Here is a 19,881-nt window from a genome sequence, read left to right on the forward strand (position 1 = left end):
GCAGGTAGAAGCCTGGGATGCTGATAAACATCCTTCAACGCACAATTATTCAGTCCCAAGTGCCAAACAGGTCAGGGTGTCCAATGCACCAAGATGCGTGGAGCACCCAGAGAACCAGGTGAAACAGGTGGGCAAAGTATGGCGTGAGGCTGCCACACACAGTCAGACCCAGCACCCGTGGGTGTGCAGGAACATCCTGAGGAGATGCAGGTGTGGGGAGGGGGAGTGATGGGGAGGGTGGCCAAGACATGCTCCTCCCAGGAGATGAAATCTGGGGCTGGGACAGCAGGCCTAGCATGATGTTGGAAGGACGTGAATCCAAGGCAGAGGGACAGAGGGTGGGAAGGCCCTGAAGGTCCTTAGGAGTGAAGGGAGGCCGGTGGAAGGGGAGAGGACGGAGGGCTTCCCAAAGCCCCTTTACACGAGAGGAGCAGCATCGAGCTCGGCCTTCCCGGATTCTCCGCAGCCCCGGCCTCAGCTGTGACTTCCTGCAGCTCAACGCCCAGGGAGGCGCCCAGGTGTACAGGTGTGCGGGGGGCGGGGAGGGTGGGGCCACTAGCGGAGCAGGCGGAGCTAGGGTGGTCAGCCAAGTAGGCGGGGTCTCCTCGGGGGAGGGGGGGCGGCCACTAGCTGAGAAGGCGGGGTTCAGGCGCACGTGGCGCCGCTCGGTGGGCGGGGCCTGCCAGGGGACCCACACTTTTCAGGAACTCGCGGGGCGGAGCCTCCGGGGGAGAGGGCGAGGCTCGAGCTCGGGGTGTGGTGGGGCGCGACCGAGGGCGGGGCCAAGCGCGGGGCAGGGCCTCTCGCGAAAAGGCGGGGCCGAGCGCGGGGCGGGGCTGGCGGCGCGTACTTAATCAGCCCAGGGGCACGTGCACAACAGCCATGAGTCTTAGGCGAGCCTTGCCCGTGCTACGCTCCGCCCTCTCCCGCCGAGCCCCGCTGTCTACAGCGCCGGCGACCCGCGAGCAGCACGCCGCGGGCCTGGAAGCCGTGCGGGGGCGCGGGGCGGCCGAGGCCGCGCGGCCGCCAGTGCCCGCCGTGGACTTCGGCAACACGCAGGAGGCATACCGGAGCCGGCGCAGCTGGGAGCTGGCGCGCAGCCTTTTGGTGCTGCGCCTTTGCGCCTCGCCCGCGCTGCTGGCGCGCCACGAGCAGGTGTGCTGGGGCTCGGGGACGCTGGGGGTGGGGTGCGGCCAGGGCTCCGCGGGCCTTCGCCGGTCCTGGGAGCCGTTATGAAGTTTCAAAGTGGAAAGCGGGGCCTCTGGAGCATCGCCTGTGGCCGGGAAGTCAGGTGTATCCTGCACGCCCTTTCGGGCCCGTGAATTTTACTACGTGTCAGTTACTGGCAGCTAAAAACAAAGATTAGTTTAAATATTAAGCTGTATGCTGCTTGCAGTAATACACAGTGTTCACCCGAAATTTAAAATTGAGTGTCGTCTATGTTGCCCAAAGGGAAGCCTGGCCGTACTGAGCGGCTCATAGCCTGGGACCCCGGAGTTCTTGGACGCTGTGACCCAGGGGATCCCCAGACATGGTCACTCTGAACAGATAATGTTGAGGGAGAATGGACGCTTGCTGCTCAAATATCCGACTTTTGAAACTTTAACACAGTTACATTGAAAAGTGTGAGGGCTTTGGGGAAGTGAAAAGCAGAAGTGTCTTAGCCGCTCTTGGTCAAGGTGATCCTGGGAACAGTTTAAAAGCAAGGGTCCAGTTGGTGCTGAGGGTCCTGAAGGCGCTTCAAGCAGGTGGTGTGGACTTCTCAGTGAGGCTGTGCTGAGCGCACCTTAGCTCCGGGCAGAGGCTAGGGAGACTGGACCCAGGAGGAGCACCAAGCCACACCTTGGGCATACATGAAGGTGAGGACACCAAAGGTGGGTGGGTGATGAGGGCAGAGTTAGAGTTGGGTGGCTCTGAAGGGGCTAGGTTCAAAACCAGCAGAGAAGCCAGCAGAGCTGTGGGTCCTCGGGTACTATGGGTAGCAATGGGAGGGACATGTCAGCTCCACCGTCCCTTGGGTGCCTGCCTGGGGCAAGTGCCAGTGCACTGTGACTGTGCTGTGGGTGCCTGGAGGAGCAAGGAGACTTCTCCCACGCTCCCCTTTGTTCTACCTGTGCCCTGGGGACATCCTTAAGGAGCCTGGTAACTGTGTGGTGTGCTCTGCCTGCCTTCCGTGGGACCTGTTCCCCCTGTCATCATTGCTGGTGGTCCCACTGGTGACAGTGGCCTTGGTGCCAGGTGCTGGAGGAGACGGGGCAGTGGCCAGACTTCAGAGTAGTGGGCCGCTCACCAGAACCTGGTCCTTCTTGTGCTCTGGCCTGCAGCAAAAATTCCTCCTGCTGAGCCAGTGCAGGTCTGTGCAGCTCATGCCCCAGGGAGTGTCAGCCTGCAGGAGCCCAGTTTGAGCTGTGGCATTGGCTCAGGGCCCAGTGGGGGCCTGCACTTGCCCGAAGGCAGGCCTTTTTGAGAAGGGTTTAGAAAAGTAAGGTCTTCCATGATGAAAGCCTCTGTGCTTGGGTGTGAGCCAGTGCAGGAGAATGTGGGGGAAGGGGCAGTCAGGGAGGGGAGAGAACCGGCTTTACCCGTCCTCGCTCTGCAGACATGTCTTTGAGTCTTTTACGGTGTTTGTGTTACTGGTGCAAGTTTCTAAATCCACTAAGGATGTTCCTACCTGGGGAAGAGGTGGGGCTCTCAGGTAGTGCCACCCCAGGGCACGCCTGATGCCAGGATGGTTTTAAAGGGGCTGTTTTGCTCTGGAGTTGGCTTAAAACTGCCAGCCCTGCACCATGTGCTTCCATAGCCCTCTGTGACAGGCTGGCCTCCCCTTTGCCAGGGTGAGAGGGTCGGTGACCAGCTCAGGTTACCTGGGTGGCCTTCACTGTTGTTCCCTCTGACAATAGGGGAACAGGAGGGGAGCGGGAGGTCACCAGCCCATGACCCCTGGACCACATCTCAGCATCAGCCTTGCTCCTGCTCCTTCTATGAACATTGGCTGGAGCTGTTTTCATGCTAGTTGGGTAGTTATGACAGAGACTGGGTGGCCCGCACAGCCTAAATTATTTACCACGTGTTCCTGGGCGGGAAAGTTTTCCGGCCCTAGAGTAGACAGTTGGCCCACTTCCACACACACTGTGTTTCTGACAGTCCTCAGAATTGACGTGTATGATGTCCGGGTTTTTCCAGAGCTGAATGCTGGTTTTCAGGTCCCTGTTTCTGCCTCGCCTGCCTCTGGGGTGAACTTTGATATATCCAAGACCTGGCTTTTCCTCCTGCTAGGGTGCTCTGACCCACAGACTCGTGACTGCTGGCTAGGGCTCTTGTGAGGTGGAGGAGGCCTGCCCGTCTCCCGGGTTGGCACTTCCACTTTCCATTTCTCTTCTTCTTTATAAAAATGATGAGATGCAATAAAATCAGACACGGCACAGACAGGTGACGGCCTGGAAACCTTCACCCTCCCTCGTGTTGCCGCACGGCTCCTTAAGAATTTCCGTCTGGGTGCCAGCCACAGTTCAGGTGTGTCGGCCTTTGAGAGGCTTGGGCTGTTTGGGACTGGTTTGTGGATGAAGGTGTGTGACTGACTCATGCTTTTGCTTAGACTAGAGATTGCTCCCTGAGGCCCTGATCCCAAGAGATGTTCCTCACAAAAAAGTGGGGTTCTGTTATTCACTGGGTTTGAGAAACCTTAGACTGTTCCTGCCTTGGAGCTGGAGCCGCGGATAGTAGACACACAGGAATTCCCAGACAGATGGTGGGTGTGTCCTCCCAGTGGTCATCCCCCTGCCCCTCCTTGACCTTATTCCTTCCCACCACTGTCCCCAGTGCAGGAGCACCGCATCACCTCCTAGCCAGGCAAGCCCTGCACCCTGGATCTAAGTTAGCAAACACCTCCCGCCCTTGCCCTGGCCGGCACTCCCTCACCCCCATTCTGAATTCCATGGAGGTACCTTGCCCCTCCCTCCTTCTGGGTCTCCCTGCTACTAGGATGGGAGCCCTGTCATCTGTTTTGTTCACCCTAAAATTGTGTCGGGCAGGAGGCAGTTGCTTGGGACATTTGAATGATGATGGCAGAAATTTGGGGTGTGGCGAGATATGATTGGAGGAGAAAGCTGAGTCGTTTGGGAGGCTGTCTTCCCCTGGGGGACGTACTCTCGGCCTGCCGGCCTGCTGTGGCCTGGATGAGTGTGCTGAGTCCCTGCTGGTCCCGGGTGGTTGGTCATCTCCCAGACCTTTGTAGGTGGTTACCTGGCTCACTTTTAGCCTATGCTTTCTCCGGCAGAACTCATACTCACTCAGAGTTTTGTGTGTTCATCCGTTCAGCACCCACTGGAGGGCCGGCCCCTTGCCAGGCACTGTTTTAGGGACTTGGAATAAGCAGTGAACAAAACATTGAAAAATCTGGGTTCTCACCTTCTAGAAACTCACACCAAATCCCCCTCTTCCCCAGCATAACCTGCAGAGGTGTGGATACAGAGAATGTTATGAACACGCCCACTGCTGTTCCCAGAGAGAGCTGCCGTTCACTTCTTTATCCACCGAGCGGTAGTCAGGCGACTGCCATGTGCCACTGGGGTCACCCATGAGCGTGCAGGGCAGGGAGGCAAGAGCAGCGCCTAGGACCGGCCACCCTGCATGAGGAGTGGGGCATGGACAGTCACTGTGAGCAGAGAAGCAATCTGCTTCGGGTGGTGTCACCGTAAAACCAAGGCCATGAGCCGAGTTTGGCCCTGGGGAGAGCACGTCAAGGCTTTGTGACGGGCGGGCGGGGGAGCAGGAGTGTCCTGCTGGGGACATGGGAGGCCAGGTGGCCCAGGATAGCCGCTGCCCTTTACCTTTCAGTTGCTTCGTCTTGCCAGGAGACTTCTGGGGCAAAGGTTGTTCGACAGGCTGATGAAGATGACCTTCTACGGGCAGTTTGTGGCTGGTGAGGACCAGGAGTCCATCCGGCCCCTGATCCAGCACAACAGGGCCTTCGGCGTGGGCTCTATCCTGGACTATGGTGTGGAGGAGGACCTGACCCCCGAGGAGGCCGAACGCGAGGAGATGGAGTAAGGCCCACGTGGCACCTGCTGGCAGCCCCAGCACACCGGGGCTGGGCTGGGCCTGGCTGGGAGAGCTCTGTCCACCTGACTAACGGCAGCCCTCCTGGGTCTGCCTGGGGTTGTGTTCTTGCCCCGTGAGGATGACAGCTCTGGGCTTCCACCGAGGCCTTGTGTGCCGAAGCTGGAGGAGGGGCAAGGATGGGGTCAACAGACTCTGGTCCCCTGCCCGGTCAGCCTGGTTTTGTACAGTCTGCAAGCTAAGAATCATTGTTGTATTTTTAAATGGTTGAAACAAAGCAAGAGTAATGTTTTGTGACACGTGAAAATTATGTGAAATTCAAAGTGCTCTCACCCTACAGGGGCAGAATTGAGTGTCCGTGACTCAATGGTGGCCGCTGGGTGCTACCCAGCAGTTTACAAAATAGGATTGCTGACACTGGTGTTGGAGGTGCTCTGGCTTCCTGCTCTCCTGCAGCATCTCTTCTGGGGATTCTGACCTACTGGGCAGGTCCCACTGTCCCACCCTTGCCTGGCCCCTGAGATGATTTCCTGATTAGCAGGTGGGCCCCACCTGGTGGGTGTGGAGACTGCCTGGGGGTCGGAGGAAAAGGGAATGTGCTGCCAGGAGCACACGTGTGGCAGGCGAGCCCAGCGGCTCCTGCCGAGGTCACCAACTGGCTGCAGGGCCCGTTCTCTGGGCAGTGAGTATGGGGACAGATGGGCATCCCCCGACCCACCCTCCTGGGCCATAGGACAGAACTCGAGGACCATTTCACCCTCTGCTTCCTGAAGTAGGAGCCTCATGGGAGATCCAGGCAGAACCAGCCCTTTCTTTGCAAAACGCCCAGTTCCTGGGCTGGTGCCTGCACCCCTCCACCCTTCACTGGCATCTGGGCCTCTAAGTCCTGACAGCAGCCGCGCCTGACCGTGTGAGGCTTGGGAGGCTTGCTGAGTAACCTGCCCTGTCTCAAGCTCTGGTGTTTGCTCTGGCCTGGGGAGGGAAGGGGCGGGGAGGGGCACGGAGGGGAGGGGAAGGCGTCACATGAGGCTCCTGCCCTGGGAACGGAATGTCCGAATGTCCGAGCTGAGCTGCTGGTGGATTGGCCTGGGGAGCCAAGCCCCTGCCTTGTGATTTGCTGTCTTGAAGGCAGGGTTCTCCAGCTCAGCGCCCCGGTGTTCCTAGGGCGGCTGTGGGCTGGGGCTGCAGCCTGCACTGAGGCTGCCTGTTGAATAACTAATGGGCTGTATCCCCGCTGGGTCTGGGTGAGGGCTGGTGGTTTCACAGTGGGATTTTCTCTCTCTGGTATGAAAAGACTTCCTTCCCAGGGCGATCCGCCTGGCTTCCTCCCTGCCCTGCAGGGGAGCACTGGGAGGAGGGCCGGCTTCGCCCTACCATGGGCACTGGAACCTGTGACCCTGGGCCAATCTGCTGTTGGTGCCCCTTGTCTTGCAGGAGCCCTGCTTTGTGGGCTTTGGGACGTGAACGGCAGTCCCTTCCTGTCCAAATTTGGTGGCCGCCGTCCGATGCCAGTGGCAGGGCTGCTGCTAGGCAGCCCTGTGTGCTCCGTGGAGCCTGGCTGAGGGTGCAGAACCAGGCTCATAGGCACTGATCGAACATCCACGCCGTCGAGATGCCACACATTCTCCATCAGGAGCCCCTGTGTGGGGAGCGGAGCCCCTAGACCCTGCTCTGGGGAATGATGTAGAGGCCACTGCCCCAAGTTAAAGCCACAGGAGTGGAGTGGGGTGGGGCGGGGAGCGAGCACAGGCGGTGGGGCCCTGCCCCAGGCATAACCATAAGAGGCACAGAAAAGATGGGGGCGTCTGAACATGCAAGAGGCCCAGCAGGTGCCCTGAGGACGTGGCCCTGGGAGGAGGGGGTCCGTGGGGCTTCCCCAGGTTAGGAAGCTGGAGGTAGGAGGCCAGAGGCGCAGGAGGGAGAATAGCCATCCAGGGAGGGGGTGGGATGGTGTTTCCCAGAACACTTGTTAGAAGGCAGAGGCCAGGAACCTAACTCTAGGAGAGGAGCCTCGCAGGGTCCCCCCAGCAGGCTGAGGGCCGTGGGGAGAGGGCGCAGGGCTGGGTTCCTCTCAATGATTGGCTGTGATGAGGTTGTGATGAGGATGGCTGGGGACAGTGTGGCTAGCAGGTGTGTGTGTCCTGGCTGTGCAAACCCAGGGCTGGCTGGGGGCGAGGCCTGGGCCTTGGTCCCCAGGGTGGAGGCCGCTCCTTGGGACTGGTGTGCGCAGCGTCTTGGGTGCTGCCTGGAGCCAGGGCCTGGGGTACCACAGGCTTTTCTGTGTTCTTCTCTTGCCTCCTGCGTTTCACTAGGGGAGAGCTGGTGTGAGGGCGGCCGGCGTGGTCTCCCCTCACTTTTCACTTTTTTCTAAAAGGTGTCCAGCCAACAAATTACCTGATGCAGAGCTGAGCTTGGAGGTGGCTGAGGGGATGGTTGGGGTCTTCCTGCCACTCCCGCAAGCCCCTGGGTCGCTCCTGCGGTCCTCTCCTGCCCCCTGCCCCCGGGGGCACTCCATTCCCTCCTCCACATAGTGGCCCGTGCACTTACATGTGCACGCATGTGTCTGCACGTGTGTGCACATGTGTCTGCACGTGTGTGTGTGTACAGAGCATGCTCTGCTCTTCGTGGTGACACGACACTCCCCTTCCCCCCAGCCTGGTAACTGCCATCTTTGTCTCCTGGTGATCCACTCACCGGGCCTGGTCAAGAGTGCAGCCCCGCCCATGCTAAGTACTGTCTGCTCTGGGATAGGCCACTGCCCCTGATCACGTGGCTGTGTGGCCGGCTGGCTCCCCTGTGCCTTTGGAGCTGGGCTGGGGCTTGGAGGGTAGAAGGCCAGCTGTGGAAATGCTAATTGGGACCGTCACACGGCCCCGGGCCCCTGGGGGCCTCTGGGTAGTGGTGTCCCCTCAGTGGAGGGCAGTCTGCCTAGAAGGTGGATACCTGCAGGTTATGGGCTGTGTGGTGACAGAGCAGGCCCGAGCCTTCCTCAGCTGCCAACCTCGGGATGAGGCCCCTGCCTTGGTGCAGATGGTGGGTGCCATGTCATGCCTCCACCTCAGTGGGCCACAGCTGCGGGGCAGCCTGCGTCGGGCCTTACAGGTGCCCTCTCTGTCCTGTCCTCATGAGGACTGGGTATATTCAGGTATGATGGCCAGGGGAGGCCAGGGGAGGGTTTGCATTAAAAAAATAAATTGTGGTTGCTGGTTTGAAAATAATCCTGAGGAGCGCGGGTGGAGGTGGGGCCGGCTGTGGGCAGAGGGCAGAGCAAGGGGCCCCGCTCTTTAGCTCTGGGGATAAGGAAGTTGGTGGTTTCCCTCTCTCCGCCATCCTCAGCCCTGACTGGCCCGCGCCCCGCCTTTTCTTCACAGGAAGGAATACCCCATGGCTAGCCGGCCTCAAGGACCTACCCACGCCCTGGGCTGTGTATTGCTTTATTTCCTCCTCACCCAGTGTAGGGAGGGGGCCTCACCCAGGGGGAGACCCAGGTTCCTCCGGAGCAGGGCTTGTAGGCTGCCAGGCTCAGAGAAGGTGACCCCGGAGGCTGGGGGCGGGTGGGGTGGCGTGAGTCACTCTTACCTGGCCAGGTGACCCTGCCTTCCTCTTCAGCCCTCCTGGGTCAGGGTCAGGGCTCAGCCTCTACTTCCTCCCACCTGTGCCTCCTCAATGGTACGCGTTTGTCACTTGTACCTGAGGTGGCATGACCGCGACCCTCTCCCTCTTCTTCCCTCCTGCAGGTCCTGTACCTCAGCATCGGAGAGGGACGGCCATGGTGAGTGGGAGGCAGCCATTCAGGAACGAGCCCGCTCCCCACCCGCACACACCCCCGGCTCCTCCCCGTGTCCCTGGGCACCCAGGCCGTCATTATGAGTGGCTGACACATCCTTACGGCCCACCTGGGGGGCCGGTGTACTCGGCCCTCGGTGGGTCTGGGCTTTGCCTTCCTGCCCTGGGTTTGCCACATGACTAGGGTGACCCAAGGAGAAGGAAGAGTGGGCGCCAGGATGGGCGGGTTTGGGGAGCAGCACAGGCAGGGGGCCGTGGGCTCGGGGTGGGATGGGGCTGGAGCTGGAGTGCGGCGCTGGTGGCGGGATGCGGGCTTGGGGGTGTGGGGAGGTGGCTCAGGCCGGATGCCCACCTCTCCAGGCACCAGTAAGAGGGAGAAGCAGTTCCAGGCCCACCGGGCATTCGGAGACCGCAGGGATGGCGTTGTCAGCACCCGCACCTACTTCTACGCCAGCGAGGCCAAGTGTGACAGCCATATGGAGACGTTCCTGCACTGCATCGAGGCTTCAGGTGGGGTCCTGCTTGTCGCTGGCCTGCCACCCGCCAGGCCCAGCCTGGGCTGACCTCCACTCGAGGAGATGCTGGTGTGGGAACACAAGGCCGGGCCTGGAGTGTTTGCTCAGGGCTCCGTTCCCATCTCTGTGGCCTTGGTCCTGAGGATGACCTGGGCTCACACCTGAGTCCAGCTCCTTCCTGAGGAGCCTGGCTGCCCACAGGAGGGCGCCTCCCCTCTCCTGGGTACCAGGTGTCCAGATGTGGGCCTGTCAGTGGGCCAAGTGGCCCCCAGTCCCAGGCAGGGGCTTGACTCTTGTTACATGACCCCTGGCTCTGCCGAGGGCCACACAATTCCGGGAGCTGGTGCCACGTCCTCTTTAACAGAGAATTCTTCCCCGCGTGGCCTCTGGGTGGGAACACCTGCTAGGGAGGTGAGTTAAGCCACGAGGGCACAGAGGCCTCAGCGTCCATCAGGTCCCCAGCAGCCCTCCTGTTAGTGGGTCCCACACCTTCTGAACACTTTAAGGAGTGGGAGTGAGCAACGCCCGGAGGCAGCCTCCTAGGAGCAGCGCTGGGCACCCCGGGCGGTCAGGCAGACACCCGGCTGCCCAGTGTCCAGTGCCAGGGGCGTCTTCTCGGTTCCCTGCCCACTCTGCCTGGGGGCAGACAGACGGGGAGGGCCCCACAGAAGCAAAGATATGTGTCGTGGGCTTCCGGAAGCCAGAGGAGAGAATGGCGGCGGTGGTTGAGTGCCTTCTGCCTCCAGCTTGTGCTCTGCTGGGCGTGTCTGTGTTTGGTGAACCCCTAGGGGCAGCCCCGGGTGCCGAGGGCATTGGAGAGGAAACAGGCAGGGATTGAGTGGGCAGGCATCACCAGCTCCTTTGCCCACTGCATTCCTGGACCCACGTGGCAAACTCAAACCCTGCTGAGTCACCAGTTCCCACCTGCAGGGTGGGGCATCTGGAGCAGCCGAGTGCAGGGTGTTTGCGGGCGGCGTAGGGTCGTTGTCCTTCTGCCATGGGTGGTCAGCCAGCCCAGGCGTCTGGGTCCTCGGTGGGCTCTCCCCTCCTGTTGCCACACCCCTCGGCCTGAGATTGCCAGGCAGCCACCAGAGCTGCTTCTGAGGGCCAGGCAGCCTGCCCGGGAGGCATGGCCACTGTGGGCCTGCTCGGCCCTGGTGGGCAAGGGAGCAAAGATGCGCTGGTGCCACTGCACCGTCTCATCGGGTGGCTGGATTGTTCGTGCTCTGGGGGTCTCAGGGCCCAGGTGCAAGGTAGACCCAGTACCATGTGTTGTAGGTAACTAATAGGAAGAACGGCCACCGCCTGCCTCCTGAAGTCTGTCGTATGTGGATGAGAAGTGTCCTAACTCTTTTTTTTTTTTTTTCTTTTTCTCTTTTTGGCTCCGTTGGGTCTTCGTTGCTGCATGCGGGCTTTCTCTAGTTGCAGCGAGCAGGGGCTGCTCGTCGTTGCGGTGCGCAGGCTTCTCATTGCAGTGGCTTCTATTGTTGCGGAGCACGGGCTCTAGGCACGTGGGCTTCAGTAGTTGTGGTACACGGGCTCAGTAGTTGTGGCTCGCGGGCTCTAGAGCGCAGGCTCAGTAGTTTTGGCGCACGGGCCTAATTACTCCGCGGCATGTGGGATCTTCCCGGACCAGGGCTTGAACCTGCATCCCTTGCACTGGCAGGTGGATTCTTAACCACTGTGCCACCAGGACGTCCCAAGAAGTGTCCTCACTCTTGAGTGGCACAGATTCCGGGTGCAGGCTCAGGGTCCCCCACACACACCCCCCAGCACTGACGGCTCTTCCTGCGGCTTCTCATAGGTGGTGCCAGCAAGGATGGCTTCTCAGCCATTAAGCTCACTGCACTGGGGAGACCCCAGTTTCTGGTAAGTGTCAAAACCTTCCACCCACAGGGAGTTTGTAAGAACTTGGGGCTGCCGTGAGCGTTAAGTGAAAGCTCGTGTGCTGGTGCCTTGGCCCTGGGAGCCAGGCACACGGGTGGCATGGGGTGGCTCGGGCTACGTGGGGGTCCTGGGAGGGGGCTGGATGTGCGCCTGGGATGGCAGCTCAGGCCCGCATCCGCAGCTGCGGTTCTCAGATGTGCTGACCAAGTGGAGACGGTTCTTCCACCAAATGGCCGCAGAGCAGGGCAAGGCCGGGCTGGCTGCCATGGACACGAAGCTGGAGGTGGCTGCACTGCAGGTGAGTCCGCCGCTCCGTGGTGGGTGTGAGAAGGTGGGCCAGGGAGGAGCCCTGCCCAGAAGGAATTGGCCAGGCAGTGTCCGAGGTGGGTTCCCAGGGCCTGCTGCCCAGCCCCCAGCTGCTGGGTGGGTGGGGAGGGAGTCTGAGCAGAGATGGAGGATGTGCTGGGTGGGAGGCTTGGAGCGGGGCTGGCCCTGCCAGTAGCCGAGCTCTGTGGACCCGCAGGGATGGGCAGGTGTGGGGGGGTGGGCAGCGGGGAGAGACTATCTCTGGAGCAGAAACCCAAGGCAGAAGTGTAGCCAGTCTCAGTACTGGCATAATAAAGTCAGCCTAGCATCACAGGCCAGCAGGCAGGGGCAGGAGATGTTTGTGAGCAGGGCTGGGAGATGGCAGTGGGACCAACACCCTCTTGCTTCTGAAGGAAAGCATGGTGAAGATGGGCATCACGTCCCGGATGGAGATTGAGAACTGGTTCACTGTGGAGACCCTTGGCGTGTCCGGGTAAGAGTAGCCCCCAGGCTGAGATTTCGGGAGCAGCCGCCCTGGTTCAGCCAAGGTTCTGGCTTAGCCCCAACGCCTTCCTCCAATCCTGGTCGCCCTCTTCCAGGGCATGGGCCCCCTTGAACCCTAGGGCTTCTTACAGAATTATTTGGGCTGTGGAGTGAGGGTGCCACACCTAGCCGTCCCAGGACCCATCTGGCAGGCGGGTGCAGGGTGAGGGCAGCTGAGATCCCGGAGGGTCCCAAGCCTCATTGTGAGGAGCTGGGGGCTGGCGGCAGTGTGCCGTCCCCTCCTGCCTGGTCTCCCGTGTCCAGCTCTTCCCCGAGCCTGATGTGGCCTGGGTGGTCTCGGCCCTCATGTAAGAATATTCATGTTTTGGTTTCTGTTTTTTAAGCAGAGGACCATGTTTACATTTTACCAGTCTTTCAAAACTGAGCACTGAGGCAGGTTCTGTGGGGTTGGGTCTGGGGGTGCTCCTGCAGGGAGGGGGCTGGTTTGGGGCCGTGGTGAGGCCGTGTGTCCACATGCTGACGCACCTTCTCCCACAGCACCCTGGACCTGCTGGACTGGGGCAGCCTCATTGACAGCAGGACCGAGCTCTCCAGGCACCTGATGGTCCCCAACATGCAGGTGACGCTGTGCACGTCTGTGCCCCCCACCTCACCGTTCTCGCAGGGTCGTCACGGAGGGTCCCCGCTCACACCGCCAGGGCTTCCTCAGAGTGGCGCTGGGTCCCCAGGATGAGTGTCCCCACAAGCCAGGCGGAAGCTGTTACCTATTCTAGTCGAGCCTCAGGAGACCCACGCCGTCCCTTCTGCCCAGTGTTGTTTGTTAAAAGGGAGTCGCTGTTGTTTGTTAAAAGGGACTGGCCTGTGTTCGGGGGAGAAAAATGAGACTCCACCTGCCCCTGGGAGGGTGATCGGGCATTTGTGGCCGTGCTTGAACGCACCACTGAGCTGGGATGGGAGGAAGCAGTAGAGGTGCCTTGGGAAACACCCCACAGACGCTGCCTTTCACAAGCTCCAGCCTGGCGATGGAGGGCCCAGGGGGGGTGTGCTTGAGGCCTCGCCGGGAGTGCCCTGGGCAGTGTTAGTGGGCAAGCGGGGCGAGCAGAGGGCCCCCTGTGCTTCACGGACCTGCAGGGTGGGTGCCTACTGCTGACCTGCCCAGCGCCCTGAGTGCCACCATCTGGGGCCGATGCCTCCGTCCCCCTGTTGCATGTCAGTCTGTGATGTGTGGCCAGCCAAGTCTGCCTGTAGGCACAGTTCTTCTTCCATGTCCTCTGCCTGCTAGGGGCTGAGTCTTTCCAGGTGATTGGGTGGGTCAAGGGTCACTTCCTGAACTTTGCACAGGAACAGAAGGGGGACCCATCGTGAGGATCCTGTGCAGGCCGTGGGAGCCGACTCCTTGGGTGCAGGCTTGACCTGGGGCAGCCAGCCCCATGAGGAAGGGTGTGCTGGTGGGCAGCACGGTTATGGGACGCTGTGTGGCCAGCAGGACCCTGGACAGGACACTGACCTTAATGCACAAACAGGGTGGCAGATGGAGAAGGAGGCGCGGGGATGAGGCCCACTGGTCCCGGGTACCAGGCACTGGGTATCGGTAGGCCCTGCACCAGGGGCGAGAGGCTGCCCACGGGAAGAGGGGGAGCGCTGGCCTCGAGAGCCCAGGTCTGGAGCTGTGCCGTGGCCTGACTGCGCTGCCCCCTCAGACAGGACAGCTGGAGCCTCTGCTGTCGCGGTTCACTGAGGAGGAGGAACGGCAGATGACGAGGATGCTGCAGAGGATGGACGTCCTGGCCAAGGTCGAGGACCCTGGGATGTGCTGGGGTGGGGGGGCACCCGTGTCACCCGGGACCCAGACAGACCCTCTCTCCCCGCCGTGCCCCTCAGAAAGCCAGCGAGGTGGGCGTGCGGCTGATGGTGGATGCCGAGCAGACCTACTTCCAGCCGGCCATCAGCCGCCTGACACTGGAGATGCAGCGCAGGTTCAATGTGGAGAGGCCACTCATCTTCAACACGTACCAGTGCTACCTCAAGGTGCGCCCAGCGTCTGCTGCAGGGAGACAGGCCCCCAGGACCAGCTGCCAGCGGACCCGTCCCCTGGGCCTCAGACCCCAGACAGGGTGCTGAAGGGGCAGGAGGACGATGAAGGAGCTTTTGGAGTCCATGTAACGTGCCTTAATCGCCAGATTTCGAGTGACCGTTTACTCCCGCCCTTTTTAGCTTGGTTCTGTCTAAGGGTCTGATGAAGGCTCTGGGCCCCTCCCCAGCCTCGTGCGTGTGCCTCAGGGACCCTTGAGCACAAACTCTGGCGGCCGCTCAGGGACCAGCCAGGTGTTTGGAGGACTCAGGGTGGGGTGGGTGTAGGGGCTGCGAGGACAAGGGGAAGTGGGTGCGTGGGGTCCAGGCAGGTGCTGACAGCCCCCAAGTCACCACAGCTGCTGGCCCCAGTGCCCCTGCTGACTACACACTGGGGGGCACCCGGGCCCCAGGGAGGCCCTATGGGACGCAGGCTGGAGGGGGGCCCATCCTGGTCGTCATCAACTTTCGGCTCTGGCCCACAGGACACCTACGACAATGTCACCCTGGATGTGGAGCTGGCTCGCCGAGAGGGCTGGTGTTTCGGGGCCAAGCTGGTGCGTGGTGCATACATGGCCCAGGAACGTGCCCGCGCCCTGGAGATTGGGTATGAGGACCCTATCAACCCCACCTATGAGGCCACCAACGCCATGTACCACAGGTGCGCTGCCCTCTTTGGCTCCTGGAGCCTCAGAGCTTCCCGGGGGGGTGGGAGGAGAAACCGGGAAGGGGCTGGAGCTGACCCGACGTGACCCTGTCCAACGTGGGAGCAACCCGGGGGTCAGAACCAATACCTCCTCTGCCTTTGTTTTACTTTTTCCAAAACCATTAAGGTTTTCTTTTTTTTAATATAAAAGTCTACTTACTGAACTGCCTGGGTTGATAAAGATGAAAGCTGTATCCCGGCAGCCCTCCCCAAATGGCACGAGGCCTGTTTGCTTTTTTTTTTTTTGATGGTACGTGGGCCTCTCACTGTTGTGGCCTCTCCTGTTGTGGAGCACAGGCTCCGGACGCGCGGGCTCAGCGGCCGTGGCTCACGGGCCTAGCTGCTCTGCAGCATGTAGGATCCTCCCGGACCAGGGCACGAACCCGCGTCCCCTGCATCGGCAGGCGGACTCCCAACCACTGTGCCACCAGGGAAGCCCCTGTTTGCTTTTTAATTCCACGCCAGGATCGTCTACTGTTTTGCACCTGCTTCTGCCTCTGCCCCTGCAGGGGCTGTGCAGGCCTGACTCACGCGTCACCCTCCCCAGGTGCCTCAACTACGTCCTGGAGGAGCTGAAGCACAACGCCAGGGCTGCAGTGATGGTGGCCTCGCACAATGAGGACACCGTGCGCTTCACGCTGTGCAGGTTGGCCCCGCCCCCTTCCCGCTGGGTGCTCCTGGTGGGCAGGAAGCGTGGGCAGGCAGTGGGTTTTGGGGGGACATCTGTGGAACGAGCTGAAGTGGCGGCTTTAGGGCCCCCAGACCCCCTGAGGCTGGCTGGGCGTTGTGCTGCAGTAGCCAAAAGGCTGTTTGCAGTTACTTGGGTTTTTAACATTAATACCAGACTTACTAAAGTTTTAAATTAAAAAATAAATTTCATTAGGTGAAATTTAAATGTGAAATGTTGGAGCCCTCACATGTGTCGCCTCATTTATAGACAATTTCTCAACACTTTAAACTGTGTTTAGAATTTAAGATAGTCTGTTTTCTCTTCAAATGCCTGTCCCATGGAGCATCCTTATAAGTCAGTTATAGGAATGAGGTGAAATAAATATACATTTTTTTCTTTTGGCCGTGTTCTGGGAGTTCCCCGACCAGGGATCAAACCCAGGCCCCAGGCAGTGAAAGCGCCTAGTCCTAATCACTGGACTGCCAGGGAATTTCCAATCACCACGTTCTTTTATCTCATATCTTAACCCAAACTGGACCACAGCAGGGGTCCTAGCTCCCCCACCCCCACCCCCCCGCCACAGGAAGCTGGGTGGGCAGTGGCCTTGCTGGCCCTTGCCTTCCCCAGGAGCAAGGCTGGCCCTTGCCTTCCCCAGGAGCAAGGCCCCCCTCCTACAGTGGGCACCCCAAGCCCAAGGCTTGGGCCGAGTAGTGAAGGTGCAGGGCGTGCACCCAGAGGCACTTGCAGGCTCTGCCTGGAGGGTGACTCTGGTCGTCTTAAACCATTCATTAATGTCGTGCTTGTCCTTCTCATGCTGGGGCTGCTTTTTCATGGTGTGAAACTGCAACTAAAGGCCACGATTTCTAATGCTCTGCATTTGCAGCTGCTTGGTTGTGAACAGGAGCGCTGAGGCCAGCAGGGCTGCCAGGTGGAGGTCAGACTGTGTCCAGGCTCCCTCTGGAGTCCTGCTGGGCTGGGGTCAGGCTGTTTCCTTGCTGGTGGTTGGCTCTGACTGGCGTCCTAGCCGGGTGGACTGTTTCGCTTTCTTCCCTCCATCCCTGGGGCCTCCTTGGACGCCCCATCCTACCCCTGGACGTGGGATGGCCAGGGACACCTTTTGTGCTCAGGGAAGATTAGTTTTGGTTTCTTTTTTTTTTTAATTTATATTTAAAATTTTTGGCTGTGTGCGTTGGGTCTTCGGTGCTGCGTGCGGGCTTTCTCTAGTTGCAGCGAGTGGGAGCTATTCTTCGTTGCAGTGCACGGGCTTCTCACTGCAGTGGCTTCTCTTGTTGTGGAGCACAGGCTCTAGGCGTGCGGGCTCAGTAGTTGTGGCTCACGGGCTCTAGAGCGCAGGCTCAGTAGTTATGGTGCACGGGCTTAGTTGCTCAGCGGCACGTGGGGTCTTCCTGGACCAGGGCTCGAACCTGTGTCCCCTGCATTGGCAGGCAGATTCTTAACCATTGCATCACCAGGGAAACCCCAGTTCTGGCTTCTTTGACTTTTGAAGGAACACAGGGCTGAGTTGAAAATTTTAAAAGCTGGCTCTCACTTAGGCTTAAAAGTACAATTCTGTGATGGAACCGTGATCAGAAGTGGTCCGTGCGGCACCAGGGTGCACCCCAAGACGATGTGCACAGAGAGGCCCTGGCTCCTGCCTGGCAGTGCCGACCTCCTGAGGTTTCCATCACCATCTCAGCAGCCTGTGGTTGCCCCGTTATAGGTTTTTGTCACAGGCTAGTCCACTCAGACTGACTAGGCGAGGACAGTGAAACGTCTAAAGGTATAACCTGCCCTCAGAAGGGCTTCCTTTCACCTGATTTCTGGATCTTGCCACTGGGAGCACGTGTGGCCTCCCCATCTTGGCCGCGGTGGCCTCCTGCCCTAGACACGGCTCCCCCCATGCTGAGTGCCAGCTGAGCGCTTGCCCGTCTCACAGGCTCCGCGGCCCATGCCAGGCCAAGGTCCTGTGCACCTGCTTCAGGGGCCACAGAGCCTTGAACACCTTGGGCTGGTCTTCCCAGGGGCAGCAGTGTGGGCCTCTGATGCCACACATTAGAGACCTCAGTCAGATTAGCTTTGGCTGAGTTAACAAACCAACCCAAAATTCAGACGTCTGAACACAGTATGTTCTGTGAGCCAGCAGTGTGGGCTGGGCTCTGCTTCGGGCTGCTTCTGCTGGCCTTGCCTGGGGCCTATCCTGCATCCGTGGTCACATGGTGTCTGGTTGGCCCTAAATGGCCTCATTTGTGGCTGGGACAGCAAAGCGCACTGCATCACATGTTGGGTGTCCTACAGGCCAGCTTAGGCTTCTCCACAGGTGGTCTCAGACTACCAGAAGCCCTGGAGGGGGCAAGCCTCTGCCCATGTCACATTTGCTATCGTTCTGTTGGCTAAAGGAAGTCATGCTCAGCCCAGATATTGCCGTCCAGATGGAGAGAACCTCTTTCTGTGCTGGGCAAAGCTACAGTCACATGGCAGCAGGCATGGACACTGGCAGGGAAGGGGCAGCAGCAGGGGAAGAGTCAGTTTTTGCAGGACGCCACATGAGTGTTCCCACTACCATCAGGCAGCAACACAGTGGCAGCCCTGCTCTCACGGGGGACAGAGACATGTAAGCTGGGCAACACTGGGCAACACTGTGCAGACTGGGGCCCCGACCTTGGAGCCTAGCCCTGGGGGAAGGAGAGAAACGGTCTGGGATGCCCCTCACGTGGAGGCCCAGGGTAAGAGGCGCTAAGTGCTCTGGAAGCCTGGGGTGGGGTCCTGAGACAGTGAGAAGGGAGGGGGGCTCCAAGGGCAGGGATGGGGACCAGCAGGCCCAGCCTGTAGCCTGGGTGGGTGTGAGGACCCAGGTGGAACACGCCCCTGTGGGGTGGAAGGATGGGGGCGGGCTATAGACTGCTGGTGCTGATAGGCTGAGTCTGTATCTGCACGCGCAGGAAGCCAGAGGTGAAAACGTGGGAATCATCAATGCACAGATATTTCAAACCCTGGGAATTTTTTAAAGATCCTACGAGGGGAGGTGTGAGGATAGGAGAGGGTGTGGACAGATTTGGGGGCCCCCACCTCAACGTCTGAGTAGCACTAATAGAAATTCGAGCCACATTTTTAACCCCAAATATTTCATAGCCACGTTAAAAAAAATGAAGTTAATTTTGATACACATTTTAATTAACCCCACATATCCAAAATAGTACCATTTAAACATGTTTTCAGAAAAACAGTGAGATATTTTACATTCAGTTTTCACACTGTCTTCAAAAGCCCATGTGTTTGACACTTGCAGTGCACCTCAATTCAGACCACCCGCCTTCCAAAGGCTCAGTTGCCACCAGTACCTGGTGACTGCCTTACGGACAGGACAGGCAGCAAGGGGAGGATGAGAAGCTGGAGGTGGGGTCGCAGGGCTGGAAACACAGAGGCAACGTAACTCTGAGGGGTTTGAGAAGGGGATGGTGGGAGGGCTGAGAGCTTCCCAGGCCACACCAAGGGCTGGCCACTGGGTGAATCTGCCTTGCTGGGTCATAGTGGGTAGCAGGGAAGGGGCCATCGGGGAGCAAGCACAGCAAGAGGGAGGCTGGCTGCGGAAGAGCGGCACTTGGTGGCCTTGGGTTGAGGCGGCGGCAGCAGCAGCGGGGAAGAGGCCTGGTCTATGCAGGAGAGAGCCTATGCCCACGCCCTACCCTGTGGGTGGGGATCTGGGGGTGGAGGGAGGGTCTTACCCACCACCCTGCCTGTTCACAGGATGGAGGAACTGGGCCTGCACCCCGCCGATTGCCAGGTGTACTTTGGACAGCTTCTGGGTATGTGCGACCAGATAAGCTTCCCGCTAGGTGAGCTGGGCTTCCGGTGGGGGGGCGGGGGGCAGGGGCGGAGGTGCTGGGACTGACCGCCTCCACCCCTATGTGCAGGACAGGCAGGCTACCCCGTGTACAAGTACGTGCCTTATGGCCCTGTGATGGAGGTGCTGCCCTACCTGTCCCGCCGAGCCCTAGAGAACAGCGGAGTCATGAAGGGCGCCCAGAGGGAGTGGCAGCTGCTTTGGCAGGAGCTCAAGCGGAGGCTCCGCACGGGCAGCCTCTTCCACCGCCCGGCCTAGTGCTGTGGCCACGTCCCAACGCATCCTCACCTGGGCTGCGACCACCCAGGGCTACAGCCCGACCCCAACCTCACACACAACACTTTTTACACCCCAGACTGTGAGACCCCGCTGGCCCCTGCCCGTGGGCACCCAGGTGCGGGCTATTTCCGTTACCTGCCAGAGCTGCTGGGAACTGTCAGAAACCGCCCTCCAGTGAGCAAGCATGGCTGCATCTCTGCCCACCCCCACGACCTTGGGCCTGAAGAACCACCTACTGCAGGGTTCAACCCATGGGCCC

The 19,881-nt window shown here is 60.0% G+C and overlaps 1 protein-coding gene across 3 annotated transcripts; it reads left to right on the forward strand.

The window, feature by feature from the left end:
• Positions 1 to 864: 864 nt before the first annotated feature.
• Positions 865 to 19,601, forward strand: PRODH (proline dehydrogenase 1). 3 transcript variants are annotated; one of them, XM_060028589.1, is made up of 14 exons: positions 865 to 1,155; positions 4,837 to 5,045; positions 8,796 to 8,830; positions 9,205 to 9,354; positions 11,164 to 11,228; positions 11,428 to 11,544; positions 11,966 to 12,045; positions 12,594 to 12,675; positions 13,757 to 13,849; positions 13,938 to 14,084; positions 14,612 to 14,787; positions 15,380 to 15,478; positions 19,247 to 19,335; positions 19,414 to 19,601. In XM_060028589.1, exons 1-14 carry the CDS (start codon positions 883 to 885, stop codon positions 19,599 to 19,601), a joined length of 1,803 nt encoding a protein of 600 aa, XP_059884572.1. In that variant the 5' UTR covers positions 865 to 882. The 3 variants fall into 3 exon arrangements, with proteins under 3 accessions (XP_059884572.1, XP_059884573.1, XP_059884574.1); XM_060028590.1 differs by having other exon boundaries at positions 19,247 to 19,305; XM_060028591.1 differs by having other exon boundaries at positions 893 to 1,155; positions 4,854 to 5,045.
• Positions 19,602 to 19,881: the final 280 nt, after the last annotated feature.

Source organism: Delphinus delphis, chromosome 13 (genome assembly GCF_949987515.2).
Source record: "Delphinus delphis chromosome 13, mDelDel1.2, whole genome shotgun sequence".
Lineage (NCBI taxonomy): Eukaryota > Metazoa > Chordata > Mammalia > Artiodactyla > Delphinidae > Delphinus > Delphinus delphis.

What these genes read in the sequence shown, in the direction of transcription:
- PRODH (XM_060028589.1), top strand. Translation starts at nt 883, where the DNA reads ATGAGTCTTAGGCGAGCCTTGCCCGTGCTACGCTCCGCCCTCTCCCGC. An exon ending in TGCTGGCGCGCCACGAGCAG is followed by an intron (nt 1,156 to 4,836) that starts GTGTGCTGGGGC and finishes TTTACCTTTCAG; the next exon opens with TTGCTTCGTCTTGCCAGGAG. An exon ending in TGGGGAGACCCCAGTTTCTG is followed by an intron (nt 11,229 to 11,427) that starts GTAAGTGTCAAA and finishes CCGCATCCGCAG; the next exon opens with CTGCGGTTCTCAGATGTGCT.